Source organism: Gossypium arboreum, chromosome 3, assembly GCF_025698485.1.
Source record: "Gossypium arboreum isolate Shixiya-1 chromosome 3, ASM2569848v2, whole genome shotgun sequence".
NCBI classification, from domain to species: Eukaryota; Viridiplantae; Streptophyta; class Magnoliopsida; order Malvales; family Malvaceae; genus Gossypium; species Gossypium arboreum.
The window spans coordinates 137268101-137289029 of record NC_069072.1 but is presented as its reverse complement, the minus strand read 5'-3'; the positions used below and the strand labels follow the sequence as shown (position 1 = coordinate 137289029).

General features: G+C 33.4%; 2 protein-coding genes and 1 pseudogene across 2 annotated transcripts; 2 read left to right on the top strand and 1 right to left on the bottom strand.

The window, feature by feature from the left end:
* The first annotated feature begins 8835 nt into the window (after positions 1 to 8835).
* On the top strand, positions 8836 to 9405 carry LOC108461348 (cysteine proteinase inhibitor B-like). Its single transcript, XM_017761170.2, has one exon. It carries the CDS (start codon positions 8836 to 8838, stop codon positions 9211 to 9213), a length of 378 nt encoding a protein of 125 aa, XP_017616659.1. The 3' UTR covers positions 9214 to 9405.
* LOC108462563 (peptidyl-prolyl cis-trans isomerase FKBP65-like) lies at positions 8972 to 13247 on the bottom strand (annotated as a pseudogene).
* A 2155-nt stretch (positions 13248 to 15402) lies between these two features.
* Positions 15403 to 20650, top strand: LOC108464522 (protein transport protein SEC23-like). The gene is made up of 12 exons (XM_017764866.2): positions 15403 to 16413; positions 16512 to 16685; positions 16900 to 17061; positions 17204 to 17346; positions 17538 to 17613; positions 17710 to 17882; positions 18004 to 18085; positions 18364 to 18441; positions 19143 to 19304; positions 19417 to 19680; positions 19808 to 19912; positions 20066 to 20650. The coding sequence occupies exons 1-12, from the start codon at positions 15661 to 15663 to the stop codon at positions 20210 to 20212; spliced, it is 2319 nt and encodes a 772-aa protein (XP_017620355.1). The 5' UTR covers positions 15403 to 15660; the 3' UTR covers positions 20213 to 20650.
* Positions 20651 to 20929: the final 279 nt, after the last annotated feature.

The window sequence follows — 20929 nt, the reverse complement described above, 5'->3', positions numbered from 1 at the left end:
ATAAAAAATGGGAGGAAAAATGGGGCAAGTGGGAAAGTGGTTAGGTGGCTAGGGTTTCTTGATTTTTTTTGGGGGTTAGGTTTTTCTTTTTTTTTGGTTAAGTTTTTTTTTTTTTTAGTTAGGTTTTTTTTTTTTGGGAGGGCTTAATGGGCTTTTGAATTGGGTTTAATATTTGAGTTTTGTAATGGGTTTGGGTAGATGTAAATGGTCATGGGTTAAGGGTTTTAGTGGGTTTAGAGGTTTGGTTGGGTTTTGATATAATCGGGCCCGGGCAATTTGGGCTTCTACAATCCCCTCGATAAATCAGAGAACCAGAGACTAACATCACAATGCCACACTAATTCTTGCGAATAGGCACAACCTAATAAGCACAAAGATGTGGTATTTAATATTATTATTCATTCAACTATTTTTGGTAAAAATAATAATAATTATTATAAAATAGCACAAAGATGTGGGATTTTTCAACATTGCAAATTATTAAAACTGATACCAACTTGTCATTTTCTTATAAAATATTTATATTATTCATAATCTTTTAAAATCTAAAATGAAAATATTATACATTCAAGTGTGTTTAAATCAATGTTTTATCGCGTCTATTGCTTTATACAATGACGAAGTCAGGAGGCTGGCAAGTACCCTAACCTCCTTAAAATGGTAAATTTTCAATTTTGTTTTTTATAATTTATAAAATTTTAAATTAGTAATAGTAAAAATTAAACTTTAACCTCTAAAAATAATAAAAATTAATTTAACCTTTTAAAATTTATAAATATATAAAATATTAAAATAATAAAATTATATTTTTACTATGTAAAAATATATAATTTAATTCCTGCCATAATTTTTTTTTATATAGATACATCAAACACATTTCCTACCTCAATCGTTGTAGCAGCCCATGGATTTATTTTGGGCTCTGCAAAATTTCCCCAATGGACCTAATCCATAATTTAATAATTTGGTGCAATACATTTTTCAAGAACAAGGCTTTCGGCTGTTTTCTTTTTCTTTTTCAGGTAAGAAAATGCATTAGTGACGTGGTCGAAACTTTAGCTCCATTAATACGTATCACTCTGGGACACATGCACATGCTTCAACTTTTTGAACCGGTTATGACAGGAGCCCAATGCAGATGCATGCATGCTTTAACTGGTGATCCAAGTTTAGACCAGAAAAACATGATCTATGCTGCACATCACAAGTTCCCAGGACCATGATGCATACCAGATTGTACATATAAAAGTGGTAGTAGATGCCAGAAGGCAGACATTTTTACCTTCTAAAAATTGGATTTGCGGTAAAATTGATTATATTACTAAATTTTAGTTTAATAACTAAAATAATTTAATTGAGTTATTCGATTCAATTTAATAAATTATAAAAATTATAAAAATTATAAAATAAAAAATTAATTCAATCATTGGCAAGGCATAACTAAGGGTTTAATAAGGATTTGACCTTTTAAAAATAGAAGATTTTTCATTTAAACCCTTTTAAGATTTTTAAAATTAGTAAAGATAAAATTATATTTTGATCCCTAAAATGATAAAAAATTGTTTAATTTTTAAAAATTATAAAGAATAGGATATTAAAATGATAAAATTGTATTTTTATTATCGTAAAATTAAATTTGTGCCAGGCCAAGTGGCTCGACCCATGGATAAGTTTACCCTACCGTTGCATTCGTTAAAAGAAAAAGCTTTATAACTTGAAAGTGAAATTATCAAAATATTCTTATTTATATTATTTATTTAAAAGTATATAAAAAGTTAGACTAATTTATATTTTATGTATCATTATATTAAATTATTTAAATATCATATATGATTATACTAAATTATTTAAATATAATCTATTATTATATTTTATTTTTAAATTACTTTCATTAATTTTATAAATAATTTATATTAATTATTAAAAATATTTAAAATTTATATTTGGTACTATAATTGTATTTTTTTAATCTTATTCATGAAAGTTGGGATTTGACGAATGAAGCTCTTCGAATTTAACTAATTTGATTGATTTTTTATTTAATTAAATAAATTATTAAAAATAAAAAATTAGTTTAATAGTAGGTTAAATTGATTCTAATCAATTTATAATAATTAGTGAATCAATTAATCTATTCATGTTAATTAAATTGATATTTTAATTAATTTTGATTTAATCCGTTCAGTCTGATTCAAATAATATTGATCGAGTGTCGTTAAAAATATAAAAATATACTTTATATGATATGAAATTCATATTATCATATTTAAAAACAGCCACTTGTCAATTTATTGATGCAGCTGTCCATCTCCCTCAATCATCAATGCCAGAATGTAAATCCTTATCAGCATTCCAACAGTGCCCGAGACGATAAGAATTCTCCCCACTTCCATCGTCTTTTTCTTTTCCACAAATCACTGTGTCTAAAATGTTCACAACAGATTACTATTCAACACTAAATTAACCCCACATTAAATAACACTTCAATATCACTGTCCATAAAGCTCCTTTGTGATGTAAATACCATAACTCATAACTCATACAAGTTTTCCGGTAAAAGTAATACAGAAATTTTATATCAAGGGTGAGATTTTATTTTATTTTTTATTTAAAAATAAGTAAGTTTATTTTTACGCGTTAGATTAAAAAATAAATTGATTATTTGTATTAAAATTTTATATATTTATACTGTTAAAAATTGATGTGATTGACAAAATAATCAAACTGTTACAAATAACGTGTTATGTGTATCTCATACTAACATATAATGACTAATTTTAATTGTCAAAATCAATAAAATTTTAAACATTTACTCATTGATATAATGTTTAATAACTAATTCATCTATTTTTAAATGATAAAACAAAAGATGATCCCAGTTTTAATATGATAGTTTTCATGGTACTTTCAATATATTTAGTGGTGTTAAACAGTCTAAACACGTAGGGAATAGAGCACACGTTTTGCCACCTTAGCCGCAGAGTTTTTGCAAGCATTGCTTATAACTTTCAACGACCTCAACATTGTCGTCTAAGCGATAACACTATAGGTTTCATCTTACTCCTGATTTGGATTTAAGAAGGTTTTCATCTGTCATTCAACCCTTTCTATTGATTGTTGTATTTACAATTTTCCAAATATTCTATCATATCCCTAAATATAAAAGAAATTGACTTAAAATTTTAAATATTTTTTAAAATAGACATATATTTCAAATTTACCTAACAAACCAATGCCTAATTATGAGAGAGGAGTGTGATGTGATTCTATGTTATTTTTATATATACTTTCAACAAGATAATGATAAATCGGATTAAAAAAATTAGGGTTTTTACCTCAATATTATAAAAAAAATTTATACACCAAAATAAGTTGTCATTAGATTAATTACGAAAATGGTATGTTTTTTAAGTCATGCCTATCGTGACAGGCACAACCGATTTTTTAATATTAAATTTTTTTCGTTTAAAAATTATTATTATATTATTTTTTAATATTTATATTAATATATATGTAAAATACGGGTTTTATACGGGTAAAAATACTCAAAACGGGTCGACGCATCGGCAGAAAGACAACTAGTTGTGCCTGACAGGTAGGCACAACACCCCTTGCTACTGTGCCTTCCCCTGCATGCTGCCCATTTTTTCTCATGAGTCTTATTTGGGAAAAAAAAAATTTATGGGGGACCTTAAAAGCATGGTCCCCCCCCCCACCATATTGAAGCACCTACGGGTGAGAAAGAAAGGAGAGAAAGGAGAAGGAGAAGAAGAAGGAAGGTGAAGGAGAAGAAGAAGAAAGAAGAAGAAGGAAGAAGAAAAAAAAAAGGTAATGTATTATTTTAGTAATTTATTATAAAATTATGGTGTTTTGTGAGTTTTAGTATGTAAATTTTTTAAAAAATTGTATAATTATTTTGTTAGTAGTTTATGATTAGGTTATAAATTATTAGTTTTTTGTATTTTGTTATAGTTATTTGTTTTGTTAATAATTTATAGGATTAGGTTACAAATTGTTAGTGTTTAGTGTATTAGTGTATTGTGATTTTTTAGTAATAATATATTTTAAAAAAAATTATAGTTGATTTGGTTATATAAATTGTTAGTGTTTAGTAGTTTAGTGTATTAGTGTATTGTGATTTTTTAGTAATATATTTTAAAAAATAATTTTATAGCTATTTTATTAGTAATTTAAGATTAGGTTATATAAATTGTTAGTGTTTAGCGGTTTAGTATTAGCGTATTGTAATTGTTTTAGTAATATATTTTAAAAAATAATTTTATAGCTATTTTATTAGTAATTTAAGATTAGGTTATATAAATTGTTAGTGTTTAGTGGTTTAGTATTAGCGTATTGTAATTTTCTTAGTAATATATTTTAAAAAATATTTTTATAGCTATTTTATTAGTAATTTAAGATTAGGTTATATAAATTGTTAGTGTTTAGTGGTTTAGTATTAGCGTATTGTAATTTTTTAGTAATATATTTTAAAAAATATTTTATAGCTATTTTATTAGTAATTTAAGATTAGGTTATATAAATTGTTAGTGTTTAGTGGTTTAGTATTAGCGTATTGTAATTTTTTTAGTAATATATTTTAAAAAATATTTTTATAGCTATTTTATTAGTAATTTAAGATTAGGTTATATAAATTATTAGTGTTTAGTGGTTTAGTGTATTAGTGTATTGTGATTTTTTTTAGTAATATATTTAAAAAAATATTTTTATAGCTATTTTATTAGTAATTTAAGATTAGGTTATATATTGTTAGTGTTTAGTGGTTTAGTGTGTATTAATGTATTGTGATTTTTATTTAGTAATGTATTTAAAAAATAATTTTATAGTTATTTTGTGTTAGTATATGATTATAAATTGTTAGTGTTTATAGTTTAGTGTTTTGTAATTTTTAATATAATTTTTATATAATGTAATTTTATATTATTATATATTTATTTGATAATTTTATTGATTTATTAAAATGTTGATTAAATTTGTTGTTACATAATTTTATAGGTTATTTGGAAGTTCTTCTAATTAGGTATGTTTCTAGTTTTTTTTAATTAGTATATTTTTATATTTAGACAGTTTATTTGTTTTAATTATATTATTATTGTTATCTAACATAAAAAATTGTAGGTAAAAATGAGAAATTATGAGATATTTCTTGTGTTTATTTCTAAAATTTGAAAAATTTATTGTATCTTTTGAAATAAGAAAAATTGAATTTATTTTTTTTAATTGCAGATTTGTAACAAATGGGTTCTTTGATTAATAATACAAATCACATATCAAGTACCATTAAGGAGATGGTAATAAAATTTTTATTTCATAGTCATGTTATTTGTTGAATTAAATTATATTGTATTAATTATTTCGCTAATATAATAATGTCGAGTCGCAGCGTATTGAGAGGCCGTGTTAATAGTATAGGGTTTCACCGGATGAACGCCTAATACCATTCTTGGAGTTAGCGGGTTTGGATCAGACATTGATCCGGCCTTTTGATCTGCGATATGACCCGATTTCCGCTTTAGTCGGCGATGGCGCCCGAGACCCACACATTTCATTTGCCATGCGGGAGTGCACCATCACTCTAGAAGATGTTGCAATCTGTTCGGGCTCCCAATTGACGGGAATGCGGTCACGCAGGCGTAAGTTCGATTTCGTGCCGGCAACCCTTTATATGAATTACTTGGCCTTCGCCAAGTGAGGGAAAATTTTCCGGTTTGAGGTTGTCATGGCTAAAGGCCAATTTTGAGTATTTTAAATCGCCAATGAACGGGAGGTGATGCAGCCGTTCGAGCTTACATTATGCACCTTATAGGGGTGTACTTATGACGGAATCAAACGAATCTTGTTCACTTGATGTACTTACCCCTATTATCTAATTTGCATAACACCGTTCATACGGTTGGGGGTCCGCAGTGTTAGCCATGTTGTATCGAGAACTTTGTCGAACGACAGATCCTTCTGCGGTGGACATAGGCGGATGCCTCATACTGCTGCAGTCGTGGGCACTTTACCGGATGCCATTCTTGGCATCAATTAGTCACCAATCATATATATTTCCACTCGTTAATAGGTGATGAATTTTTATGCATTGTAACAATTAGTTGACTTTTTTTTTCGGATTATGTTGTTCTAACAATTTTTTTCTTAGATGGAGCACAAATCCGGGTATCGGAAGATCATACACGGTTCCGATATACCGCCTGATGATCGAGAATCATTCTGGAGAGGGGGTAAGTTTTTTCAATATCAATTTTATTTTATTATTTTATTGCACTCGACCTACGTTAATACAAAAAATATGATTAACTGTGCAGTTCTTTTGGATGCCGTATTCTGTTCTAGAAATTATGGCAGTTATTCCCTCGTCTGCCCGCATCCACTCAAACTTATGGTGCATTAGCGCACCCGTTATAGTTGTAGTTGCTCATCCGGGCCATAATAAGGTCGTGTCTGCAACTCAATGGCAGTCCCTGGTACGTACTCCCTTATAGCGGCAATCCATCCCTGCAACTCATTATATGATGCATCAAAATCTCCGTACAATTGCTCCATTGCCATCTGTTTAGCTATCCATGCCTTCCGGTATGACACTCGATACTGGAATCGTGCCTGTATTTCGGCAATCAGTACCGAAACCTTAATGGTCGGCATGTCTTCAACCATTGGCATGATGCACATACAGATAGTTTTGGAATCAAGTTTTCGATGATCTTCTGCCATACGTGATGAAGTGCATGTGTGAGGCCCAACAAATTTTCGTATCTCCCACATCTGCGACTTTTGGATAAATGCAGCTCGTATCCGCCAATTGCAGCCTTCCGCTGACTTCCAACACTCTCTAATATATAATGTCAGTTTAGACACGACGACTTTGTAATCTACTGATATATTCATACTATACCGTTTAATGGCAAATACGCACTCTTCCTTATTTTCGAATCTCTGGCCCACGAACAACTCCTCAGGATCAGAATATACGGCCATTCGATGAGCAGATTGTATTTCAGGGTACTCTGGGAACTCGGCTACATGCGCCGATCGGGTCTATCCGAGACATGTGTACCCAGAGATTATTATGTATCTGTCTGACGAATCTGGTTCCCGACTGAAGACGCATTAACATTTACTTCCTCATTCACTCCTTCATCGTCAATATCATCCGGGACCTCATCCACGTCGGGATCACTTTCACTATCGACTTCATGATCAGAAGGATCACTACTATGGTATACATCATCACCAACCACAGCAGTCTCAGGTGCAGCATTAAGATCAATGTCGATCCCATGTATAGTTGATTGACTACCAACGTATGATACCATAGAACCACCATACACGGTTCTTGAGCTCCATCTTCTTCACCTAATGGAGTGGCATCTTCAGTTTCCTCCACACCAGCTAACTCAGCAAATAACTGAATCGGTGCATTTTGGTTGCTCCAAGTCCCACAATAAAGAGCAACCATTGTCTCCATGTCTTCATCGTCTACAAGTTCCATTTCGGTGAATTTTATGGGATCCGTCGAAACTGGAAACTTGTAGAAAAGTTTCGAGATCCTTCTCCCACAACGTTTATAAATTTTTTCACTAATTTTTTCCTTCATATCATCAAAAGAGATATTTCTATTGAATCTCATTGCTACTTGTTTGCGACATTCAAATATACATCCTACGCTTGTTGTCAAAATTTCTCCATCAAAATAAACGCATATGAAAAATTGATTCTCCATATTCAATACTAGATCTGTTAAAAAAAATTCAAAATTCTCAAAATAGTTTCGAATAGCAAAAAAGTTACATAAAATTTTTAATGCAAAATTTTTTATTCAGAAGCTAACAAACTTTTAAATAATAAAATTTCTAACAAAATTCTACATCGTATTTAAAAATAAATAAATTAAAATACCTTATCCTTCTTTTTGCTTTCCTTTCTTTCCTTCTTCTCACTCTCTTCTTACTTCTATTTTGCTGCTAAATTTTCTGTATGTTCTTCATCTGATTTTCGGGAGAATATATAGGGAAAAATTAAGCATGTGGGCTCCACTAGTTGTGCCTACCAAGAAGGCACAACTAGTCGTGCCTGTCAGACAGGCACAACTAGTCGTGCTTGTCAGACAGGCTCAACTAGTTGTGCCTGTCAGGTAGGCACAACATGTATGTATGCTTCCATATACACGGGTTGTATACTAACCCGAAAAAAAAAATATATAATAATAAATTTTTAAACAAAAAAAAAATTTTAATATTAAAAAAATCGGTTGTGCCTGTCAGATAGGCACGACCTAAAAAACATACTATTTTCGTAATTAATCTGGCTGACAACCTATTTTGGTGTATAAATTTTTTTATAATATTGAGGTAAAAAACCCAAAAAATTAAAAATTAAAAAAATTTAATTTATTAAGAAGAAATAAAAATAAGATAAAATTACAGTTTTATATATTAATTATAGAGCACCAAAGCAATCCCTAACGATAAAAGAAGAAAAAACAAAACGTACCTAATAACATCACAATACTGCAAAGAAAGCAGCTAGCTGGAAACAACTAAAAACATTACATCAGTACCAGATGCGGCAAGCAGTTGATGCTTGTTACTCGTGTGTTCTCCCCGGTTTGCTTGTGTTGTCACTCAACCACCTTAATTTGCGTGTCGAGAACACGAAACAGTACACACTCACTCATTACATGACCCCATCACTCCAGTTGACACTTGTCTTTCTTTCAGTTTTTTGTTTTTCTGCTTGTTTATATTATATTATATAAAGAACAACCCATATATCATATTATCATCATAAAATAAGGTGTAGCAGCAAATTAGAGATATGGCGAAAGCTGAGGTTGTAATTGTTCTGTCTTTGTTGTTGGTGACAACAGTGGTTGATGGGTTGGGAGGGAGGATGAGGATAAACGATGTGAAGAAAAACAAAGAGGTGCAAGAGCTTGGGAGGTTCTCGGTGGAGGAGTATAACAGGCGGAGCCAAGGGCGGTTGCGTTTCAGTTTGGCCAATGGTGGGCCGTCGACGGCGTTGGTTTTCTCTCAAGTGGTGGGAGCTGAGAAACAGGTGGTTGCTGGGATCAAGTATTATCTCGAGATTAAAGCCATGCAAGGTGGGGTAACCAAGACCTTTGAGTCAGTGGTTTTGGTTAAGCCTTGGGTTCAATCCAAGGACTTGCTTAATTTTTCCCCTTCTACTCATTAAAAGGAGTAGTCTTTTTCCCTTGTAATCTTAATTAATAAAGCGTTTGAATAAGAAAGGATGGTAATTAACTGCTTGTATGTCAGAAATTCTGGGGACTGGGGTTATGGTGAAGATGATTGATTCAAAGCACAAAAAATTTAACATCATGTAAAGATGCTTTGTTGATTAAATGAATTAGAAGCATATCATCAACATGCATGGCCTCTTAGACCAAGTGAGTAGCATTATCTGAGCCTTTTATCTTAGAACAATCTGATCATGCCTTGCTGTCAATGATCATAGGTGTCCTCTGTTCCTGTTTTGCTTCATTTGCTTGCTGTAAGTTCATCTTTGCAAATATGTTGCCATAAAATTGTGCATCCTTCTTGTTATATTCCCTCATTTTCTCTTTCAGGACTCGGTACCCCATTTTAAATTCCCTGGTGTCAACAAAACAAACATAATTTAACTCCACGGCAATGACAACAATTGTAAAAACAATGGTTAAATCACTTCTTTTGAAACAAATGTGAGAACAATAATTAAGTTCGGGTCTAATTTAAATAAAAAATTCAATTACTTAATTCAAAACTTAACTTGGATTCAGATCCCAAATAGTAATTTAACTCATAAAACAACTACCTGTATATATTACAAAAATGCCCCTATTTCCCTACTGCAGCAAAGCACACATTTACCTAGAATATGTGTATAACAGTCATGTTCATGTACATCCAACAGTTTGCATTAAAAAGATACCTGTTACCAGGGTCAATCTCCAGGGCCTTTTTTATAACAGCCTCTGCCAATCCAAATCAACAAGTTGAATATAAGCTTGAGCTCTCCTGTATAGTGCTTTCACATTCCTACTTTCAAGTTCCAATACCTAAAAAATCACACGAGCCTTAACTATCAGCATAAGTGAATCAGCAGTTTACATCTCCCAACAAGACAAGCTCTAGATGCCCCCATTAAAGCTATATTACCTTAGTACAGAGCTCCTCAGCTTGCCTGTAATCTTTGAGTTTCAATTGGCAAGCTGCATTGTTGAGATTGCAAGTTACTTTTAGCAACTTACTTTGTTGCTGCTCCTCATGATTGAAAGAATAGTCATGTTCTATGTACCTAACAGCCTGAAACAAAAGGAATTGTTGTCAAATGGTCGAATCATAAGTAAAAACAGTCTAAAACAATTTGTATAAATGGCAAAGTTCATGGTGCATAACTTTACCTTCTCATATCTTTTTGATGCTCTCTCAATGTTACCAGCCCTGAATAATACATTCCCTTCTTCTTTCTTCTTCCCAGAAGCTTCAATCTTTTCTGGTGCATTCATTTCCCATGATTCTTTCTCCTGCAACCATTCATTATCAACATTTTAGACAGTGTCAGCGCCTATGTTGCTCAACTTCTTATTTTAAAGTACTCCTGTCTGACATATGGTTATGAGGCTATTACATCCAGAGATTAGTGAAAGTATCATGAAAGTCCATGTAATAGGAGTTAGATTGCATTGTACATTCTTTACTAAAAAATGAGCAAATTAGCATTTGTATCTTAGATTAAAAGTTTCATCCAGTTTTACTTGTTAAAAACTGGTATGATTGATGAAATAACTAGACAATTATATATGGCATGTCACGTGTACCTCATGATGACGTATAGGGACTAGTTTTTAACATTAAAAATTGATAGAATTTGTAATAGAAGGACCAGTTTACTCTTTGATCTAACATGCAAAGACTAATCTTCTCATTTTTTGAGTAGAGGGGACGAAATGCAATTCAACTCCTAGTACAAGGGCTTCTATAACATTTTTTATATCAAAAGATCCTCCAAATACATGAAAAAAAAAAAAACAAAGAAATAACTAAGCATACTCATGTTGGGCACATACACACTTGACATGGAAAATGTGCATCAGAGGTTGAGTATATACACTAACCTTCACAAATGAGACCAACTCAACCTCATAATACACAGTTGAGTTTGCAGGAATAACAGCCAACTCCTGCTGTGATTCGGATGAACCGAAAGCGTATTCGGGCTGGATAGTGATAAGTGCATGTTCTCCTTTCTTCATGGTCTTCACAGTTTTTTCAAGACCATCAATTACTTGTCCTGCCACAAATGTCATCCAATTCAAAACAACTTCATACAAAGACTAAGTATGAAACTAATGTGCCTATGTGATGAGATCTTATAAAGAACCAAATAAGGATGAAAACTATTATTACCTTCATCAACTTTGAACTCAAATGACCCCTCATCATGACCCTTTTTCCCTTTTTCACAAAGATCATCCCATCCTCCAGCTTCCCAATTAATTTCACTAGCAAAGAGTATAAAGAAGAGTTATGGAAAACCATTTAAACAACTACAGAATGTAATGAGATAATAAATTCCAAAGCCATGTTACCTTGAACCATTGTTCCATTATATGAACGAAGATAACCTTCTCCTTCCTTCAAGATCTTCTTCAATATCTTCTTGTCCTTTGTGATATGGGCAACACTCTTCCATGAAACCAGTTCAAGAGCGATATGGAGGGTAGCGTTCGGAGGAACAGCACCTTCACTGTCAACTGCTGACCTACCATCCTCACCAAATGCATCTATATTCGAAAAAAGGAGTCACCCCTCAACTGAGTTTTCATAGTGTTCCATATAAGCCAATAAAAGCATATAACGGAATTCATCTTACATTGTGGTTTCACGGTCAGCAGAACTTGCTCCCCTTTCTTCATTGTTTTTACAGCCTCTGCAAATGCAGGGCAAAAATAGCCTGCATGGTACAAATTCCGACTTCTTATTTAAGCTTGCGGAATTCGTTCACGATGAGTAAGAACATATAGTAAAGAGGAATCACACTTACCATCTCCAACTGTGAACTCCACCCCATGAGATTTTGAAACCAGTGTACCATCTTCTAAACAAACTTCATACTTGATTGTCATAAACACAAGACAACCACTGTAAGCACACAAGTTTTGAATGATTTAAACAGAAAGAGGAAATGAATCCTAATATACCAAATACTTCATCCAAATCTTTGGGGTTCTGCCGTTTCTCCCCTTCAACAAGTATTTTCTTGAAGACTCCTCCATCTTGGCATATATCCTTGGCACTAGTCCAAGAAATCAGCTCCACATCAAATTGAAGTGTTGCATTAGGAGGAATAGTTGGAGGTGATCGGGATTCACCATATGCCAACTCGGGTGGTGTTGTGAAAGTGGCATTTTCACCTTTCTTCATTGTTTTGATACCTTCGTCCCATCCCTTGATTACTTGTCCTGAAAACCATGGAGAGCATATCCATGGTTTTGTTCAACTAGGTAGTTATAACCTGTGATTCTTCAATGTCATAAAATTGTATTGAAATCGGATTTGAGGTTTGATCCTCTAAATATTGGAAAAACTTAAAAAATATTAACCATATTCGTGTTAGGCACATAACGCGTATCCCCCTGACTTTCAAGCTCAAGTCCATATAACATGAGCTATAACCTTTCTGTTCAATGCATCAAGGAAAACCATCTGCACTAAATACAATTTAAGTTAATAGAAGATGAACTGAAAATGAGATAAAAAAGGTTTATTTACCAAGGCCAAGCTTGAATTTAAAAGGAGTTCCCCTATCAAGACTGGAGTCAAACTTGGTTCCATCAATCAAAACTCCAGTATAATGCACTGCAAATGAAATCAAAATAAACCCATCAACTCAAAAATGCCTAAAGAAATCAATAGAACAATGAACAAAGAAGACGATCCCCCCCCACCCCACCATTACCTTCAACTTCATCCCCATTTTGGGGAGTTTCCCACCCTTCACCTTCCTTAACCAGCTTCTTCTTCAAGCCATCGTTCCCAATATCTTTCTCCTCACCAGCTTTGAGGATGGGGTTAATCGAGTCATCCTTTTTTGCGGTTTCTTCCATGTTGGTTGCTTTTGGGTAATCCAAGTCGTATTTCTTTGGCAAAAAGCTTGAAGATTGGTTTTCTGGGTTTCCTGAGCGATGTAGAGAGATCCGAGTCTATGAGAATATAAAGGTGGCATTGAGATGAAACAGATAAACGACAACAGAGGGAGTTTGTATTAGAGTTGTTCCCGCTAACGGACTGAATCCTAGTTCTTGAGTTTTCCCTCCTTTTTGCGAGCAGTTGACAGTGTCTTTCATATTTGGCCTTACAATCCGGTAGTCGTTTATTTTTGGTTAAATTCTACTATTACTCCTTAGAATATATAAATTCTGAATTTAGTTTTTATATTTTAATTTGATAAATTTTAATTTTAATTTTTTAATTTTACAATTTTAATCCTTACCTAAATGGCAGTGGTTAAAGCCTATTGATAATTTTTTATTTTAGTCTCGTATATACATAAAGTTAGTAAATTTAATTTATATTCTCCAATTTAATTATTCTCTGTCTTTATTTTTTTAAATTTTGGAATTTCAAATTTGATGTAAAATGACAGTCATTAAATCTATTAACTTGAATTTAACGAGTATTATATGGAAATAAAAAGTTGCATGGCAAAACTTAGATTTTATGATGTCATAATATGTTTTATGCATAAGATTTTAGAAATGACAAAACTTAATGAATTTAATAATTATCATTTAGTTGAGATTAAAATTTTCAAAATTAAAATTATAAGGACTAAAAATGATCAAATTAAAACACAGAGTGAAAAAATGTCAGGCTAAGTTGTGATATGTCATGTGGCCACAAGTTTAGTACACATATTGGCGCAACAATATGAACAAAGCAGAAAATGCTGGTTACTTAGTTTGGTGCAACAACTAACTCTACAAGACCTTACTTAAAAAAGAAATCCATTACTAAACTCACTCTACAAGTAATGATTTAAAACCCAATCTCTCATAAACCTGGTATAATTGCAGTCTCACTCTAATACATTTAGTATGGACTCTCCACAAACCTTTTTTACAAAAGACTATTAACAAATCACTCAAAGATGAACAAAATACTCTCACGTAAAAGTTCCTTACAATAATCATATATGCTTTCTTTAAATTCGTTATCCTTACGTCCACGAACCAATCATGTATATGTAGGTTTCAAATATTCTCAAAATTATTGTCAATTGCAAGTCTTATGTTTGGATTAGGACTCTCCAAAGCATGCTGTCAAGATACAAGGATAATCAAGAATAAAGACTTTTCAAGAATCATATTTTGAATCTAACTCTTTTAATCGAAGTCTTTTTTAAGTGTGTTGCATCAACTTATAGATATCCCTGTATATCTCATATTTTTTTGTTACTTATAACGATAATACAAAATAAAAAATAGCTAAGGTATAATAAATTTGTGGTTTGACATATTACAATAGATAAAACAACTTGCTACACAATTTGATTCAAAATTGAGACTTTATCCTACCTTCAAGAATAGTAATCACATTATTTCTTCACCTATGAAAAAAGGTAGTGTTCTTCCCACCCATCTTCATCCAATTAACCCTACAATGGTGTGCCTAATAAATATAAATTTGTATTACTAAATCTATATACATTGTTTAGTTTAGTTAGCCATAAGATATATATATATATATATATATATATATATTGTAGATATAAGGAATCTATGTGAAGGAGGTGGTATTGAAAGTCGAAAACTGATTTATTCTCTAAGGTAGAGAGTCAAATAATGAAGGTGAAAAGGTGATGGTTGAAAGGAATAAATTATCATACACCAGAGATTATACAAAGAACAACAAAAATATCAGCGAGAGTGCAATAAAATAATAAAAAAATAGAACCCTCCTCATCGTCATCCAAGAGAAGGAGACAATCCATACATTTCAATTTCCTCATCTCTCTCTCTTCCGATCTCTTTTTTCATATTCTCTCAACAAACTACCACTTTACCACTTTTATTGTGCGACTCTCTGTCTTTGAGGGTGAATCGACATTCGACGTCTACCATTAATGTACACTATTTATAAAGTCTCTAATTGAGTTGGAAAATTAAAAAATAATATTTTTTAAAAGTAAATTAGATATAAATATTTAAATAAAAATATAAAATTAGGTTAGTTTGTTCAAAATCTACCCTTCCATGTAGAGAGAGATTAGATATTTATTTTGGTAGAAAAATATAATCCAAAAGAAAAATGCTGATGTGTCGTTAGAAGAATGGAAAGCGCATAACCTTCCGTTATTACAAACCTTCCCTTTAAATACTCAAATTTAAAGCTCAATTCCACTTATCATTTCTCTTTCAATAAAACCCAATTTTCTTTTCGCTTTGGTTCTCTTGGTGACCCCTTTCTCTCAAATTTCTCTTGGGGTCGCCCAAAATCATAAAAAAAAGTAAAAAATTTCTTAAAAATTTCAACTTTTTCATTCAATTTCTAAATTACTAATCAAATTTAATCCGAAAAAACCAAAAAAAAATTTAAGTTTCTTTTTGTTTTTTTTGTTCAAATAACTTTTTCAACCATGTCGGAGATGGCGAACACTGATCCCGAAGGGATTGACGCCGTACGGATGACGTGGAATGTTTGGCCACGTACTAAAGTGGAAGCGAGCGCCTGTGTTATTCCGTTAGCCGTTTCCATTGCTCCGATCCGGTCACACCCGGACATCCCGACGCTCCCTTACGCGCCTTTACGCTGCAAGTCCTGTTCTTCCGCGCTCAATGCTTTCGCGCGCGTTGATTTCACCGCCAAGATTTGGATCTGTCCGTTCTGTTACCAGCGCAATCATTTCCCGCCGCATTATGCGATGATCTCCGAGACGAACCTGCCTTGTGAACTCTACCCGCAATATACCACGGTGCAATACTCGCTTCAAGCGAATCCCGATCCAAACAACCCTTCCAATGTACCTCAATTGCCTCCGGTGTTTGTGTTCGTGTTGGACACGTGTATGATCGAGGAAGAGCTTGGTTTCGTTAAATCGGCGATGAAACAGGCTCTTGGGTTGTTGCCGGAACACGCGCTTGTTGGGTTCGTTTCGTTTGGGACTCAAGCGCATGTTCATGAATTGGGGTTCTCGGATATATCAAAGGTCTATGTTTTCAGGGGTAATAAGGAGATTTCAAAGGAACAAGTGTTGGAGCAGTTGGGCCTTGGTTCTGCTGGGCGGCGGCCGACCGCTGGATATCCGAAAGGCCTGCAAAATGGGCACTCCAATACCGGCGTTAACCGGTTTCTTTTGCCTGCTTCCGATTGCGAGTACACCCTCAATTCGGTGCGTTATTATTTATATGTGGTGGGAAATTCATTGATTTTTGAAATATTTGATTTTTTGTTTTTGTTTATCGAAGTGCTTGGTTGATTTTAATGTAGTTGTTGGATGAGTTGCAAACGGATCAGTGGCCTGTACAACCGGGAAATAGGGCGTCGAGGTGCACCGGAGTGGCCTTAAGTGTTGCAACAGGATTGCTTGGAGCCTGCATGCCTGGAACTGGTGTAAGGATTATTGCTTTGGTTGGTGGTCCATGTACTGAAGGGCCGGGGACGGTAATACCATTAAATTATGTACCGAATTTATATAGCTGATATAATGCATTTATCGTTTATTTCTAATGAATTGTTTGATATTATGGATGTACACGGCATCAATAATACGTCATTGTTAATATGAACATAGTTTGTGTAATTAATATGGCCTTTTTTTATTTGTGTTAACGTACTTGGTTGTCATCAAGATAATACTGATTGTATGATTTTGCAGATTGTTTCGAAGGACTTGTCAGAACCTGTACGTTCACATAAAGATCTTGATAAGGATGCTGCACCATATTTTAAGAAAGCAGTCAGATTTTATGATAGCCTTGCAAAACAGTTAGTCAGCCAGGGTCATGTACTAGACCTTTTTGCATCTGCACTTGATCAGGTCTGTTTTGGCCACCTTTTAGGTTTTTTAATCATTTTTATGTTCCTAAAAGGTGCAAAGTGCAAACCATTTAGTCTAAATGAAGTCTAATAACTTCAGCCAGTGGTAATCTTCATGATGAATGGGTCTGATGTGTTCTCAGGTTGGGGTTGCTGAAATGAAAGTTGCAGTTGAAAGAACTGGTGGCCTTGTTGTTCTAGCTGAAAGTTTTGGTCATTCTGTATTTAAAGGTTCTTTCAGGCGTATGTTCAAGGACGGAGAACAATCTCTTGGCCTATGTTTTAAGTTAGTTCTTGTTCAACATTTTAACTTCATTTCTCTTAAAAATGATTATTTATAAACAACTATGTGGATGCCTTATTAATTAGTCAACTTCCGTTTATATTCCAGTTCTTGTTGACCTTGTCTTATTTATTTGAGTTCTAGACTTTCCAACCACCTGATTTTCCTTATATTCTCCTTTTACCCATTTCTAGTGGGCTGCTTGAGATCAACTGTTCAAAAGACATCAAAATTCAAGGGGTCATTGGACCTTGCACTTCTTTGGAGAAGGTTGGACCTACTTAATAATTTAATAATGTATCTCACTCTCTCTAAACAACACACTGAATTTACTTGTATTTAAGCTGATTACTACGAGTGTTGCAGAAAGGACCTAACGTCTCTGACACAGTCATTGGTGAGGGGAGCACTTCAGCATGGAAAATGTGTGGCCTTGACAAGAGTACATGCTTGACGGTTTTATTTGATATTTCATCAACTGAGCGATCAAATGCCCCAGGAACGGCAAATTCACAGCTTTATTTGCAGTTTCTTACAAGGTTTGCTGCATGGACTACTCAGCAGTGTCGAGTTTATTTTCTTTAAAATTAAATATGTTTGATTTGGGTTTTATTTGTTTGTTTAGTAATATGATTGTGATCTTGTTTATCTTAATTACAGTTATCAAGACCCTGAAGGTAAAAGAATGCTTCGAGTTACTACTTTGACAAGACAATGGGTAGACAGTGCCGTTAGTACAGAGGTTAGTTTGGATTATCTCAATTTTGTAGTTTTTGTTGTTTAAATTGTCTTAAAATAAATGAGAGGCAAGGGTGTTATTTCATTTCTGCCACTTCATCCCATATTGTGTTTTTTAAATAAGGTCATGCTTGGTCACAATTAAGAGGACTATCTTTTTGTGTTTGGGGGTGGTAGGGAGTCTTGAATTTGAATGTTGGTAGGTCAGCTAACGTGTATAATTGTCAATTCCATTTGTTTCTTGGTTGATTTGTTCTAACAGTAATAATATCTCCTTTCTAGGAATTAGTACATGGTTTTGATCAAGAGGCTGCTGCTGTTGTAATGGCAAGAGTAACTTCCCTGAAAATGGAGATGGAGGTAATTTGAAACGCCTTCTATTCAATAATTTACGGTTTGCTCTATTTTCTTATTAGAATCCACTTTCAACATATAATTTATTTGCTCTATGTTGCCTGAGGTACCAGGTGCAAAAAAAGTGCTTGCTTGAGTGAAGTAAGGCACAATATGTTTAAATGCATGTTTTTGTATGTGTGCCTTTGTTTTCTCTGTGTGTGCATTTATCTGTATAATAAATTTAAGACATAATTATGGTAATAAATTCTAAAGAGTGGTCCAATTTATCCTACGAAATATGCCAAATTTTCTTCTTCACTTGTTGGCTAATCTGCATGATTTCCTAGTCTCCTGTCTATTGTTGAATACTCAAATATTAAGAAATAGATAGTTTGGTATTATCACCGTTCTTACTAGAAAATGTACAAATAATGAAAAAAATTAAAATCAAAGAAATCGAGGAGAACTTTAATTAGGCAATCGTTCTTTTTTTGTACCTTTGGCCTAACAAAAAAGCGTTACTAGGCGCAGCAGGTGTCTGTCCATTTGAGGATTTTTCATGGTCAAGGGCGAAGGTGCAAAGCGTTAACAACACTTTTTCTCTGTACTCGCTTTCCTCCTAGCCAAGGCTTCCTGGCTTGCGATATTTTCTATCAATTGTTGCTTCTAATTAATTGTTTATTGATTGCCACCCTTGCTTAATTATTGCCTTTTGTTTCATTTAGGATGGGTTTGATGCTACACGGTGGTTGGATCGGAATCTCATTCGAGTTTGTTCCAAATTTGGAGAGTATCGGAAGGATGATGCATCATCTTTTACATTAAACCCTTGCTTTTCTTTGTTCCCTCAATTTATGTTTAATCTACGACGGTCACAATTTGTTCAGGTACCTGGTTTAAAAAATAAAAATAAATAAAAGGCCTTTTTCTTGCCTATTTTTGTAATATGTAATTGACCTACACTCATATATGGCTCCTCTCTTTTCCTTTCTGTGACAGGTTTTTAACAACAGTCCTGATGAAACTGCCTACTTTCGAATGTTACTAAACAGAGAAAACATTACAAATGCAGCTGTTATGATTCAGCCATCATTAATTTCGTATTCATTCAACTCGCTGCCTCAACCAGCATTATTGGATGTGGCTTCCATTTCAGCTGATCGTATTCTCTTGCTAGATGCATATTTCAGTATTGTTATATTCCATGGTATGACAATAGCACAGTGGCGCAACATGGGTTACCAGAGTCAGCCTGAACATCAGGTATGCTCATTTTGTGTTCATACCACATAAATGTAGAGCTTAATTTTCAAAACATTACTATCATCATGTGCAAATGCGATATCTGATGGCATGATTTTGATGTCTAAAAGCTTATTTCTTTCAACAGGCATTTTCACAGCTTTTGCAAGCACCTCATGTTGATGCCCAAATGATTATTCAGGAGCGCTTCCCTGTCCCTAGATTGGTTGTATGTGATCAACATGGATCCCAGGTCAGTATTTTCATTGTTATATCCATTTGTCTTTGATTATTCCCCATTTCTGGTTCGTTGAACCATCTTCGTGTTTATCTTCAATCTCTAGTTACATTGACCTCTCCCTATATTCTTCCATGCCAAGAGCTTATTTTGGTTTTCCTTTTACAGGCAAGATTTTTGTTAGCAAAATTGAACCCATCAGCAACATACAATAATTCCATTGACATGACTGCCGGATCAGATGTAATCTTTACAGACGATGTAAGCCTACAAATCTTCTTCGAGCATCTCCAGAAGTTGGCCGTGCAATCTTGATTGTATAAAACAGTTGAACGACGTAAATTTTTGTACGTGAAATTCTATCAGTGTGGGTTCTCCTCAATTTTACAAATGAGAGGTCCGGTACATTCACAGTAGTTCATCGGACAGGTGCGGTTAAGGCAACAATGAGGTCATAGAGAGTTTGAGAATATTAGTTGAAGGAACCCGGTTTCGTCATCGGGGACCGATAAGGAACATACTCGACAGAATTTCGATTTTGTTATTGGTTTTGTATACAATCAGATCAAGTGAGGTGGCAGCCTATGTGTTGTATATATGGAATTTTCAGGTCATGAATACATACCTCAAAGCTAGGGGTTGAGAGACTTGTATAGATGGGGAAGTTAAATGAAGATGGGGTTATTTTTGTTTTGTTTTTATGTCTTGAGTTCACAGTTCAAAACTTTAAAGCATCCAAAAGTTAAATATGAATTTTATGGTTGGTTTTTTTTTCCTCTGCTTTCTTTTGATTTCCTTCTATAATTTTGCATTTCTTACTCAAAATTCCTCAAGCAAAAGCTATTGTATAATGCCTCATTAGAGTGCTATTGGAAGGACTTAATTGATATAATTTTAATAGTTTTGGAGTGTAATTAAAATAATTTGAAGTTTAGGGATTAATTTAAAATGAGGATCATAGTTATAGTTTGGGAATGTTTGGTCTAATTAACTAGAATAAAAAAAAGGATTCAGTTTCACGCACAGTGTCAG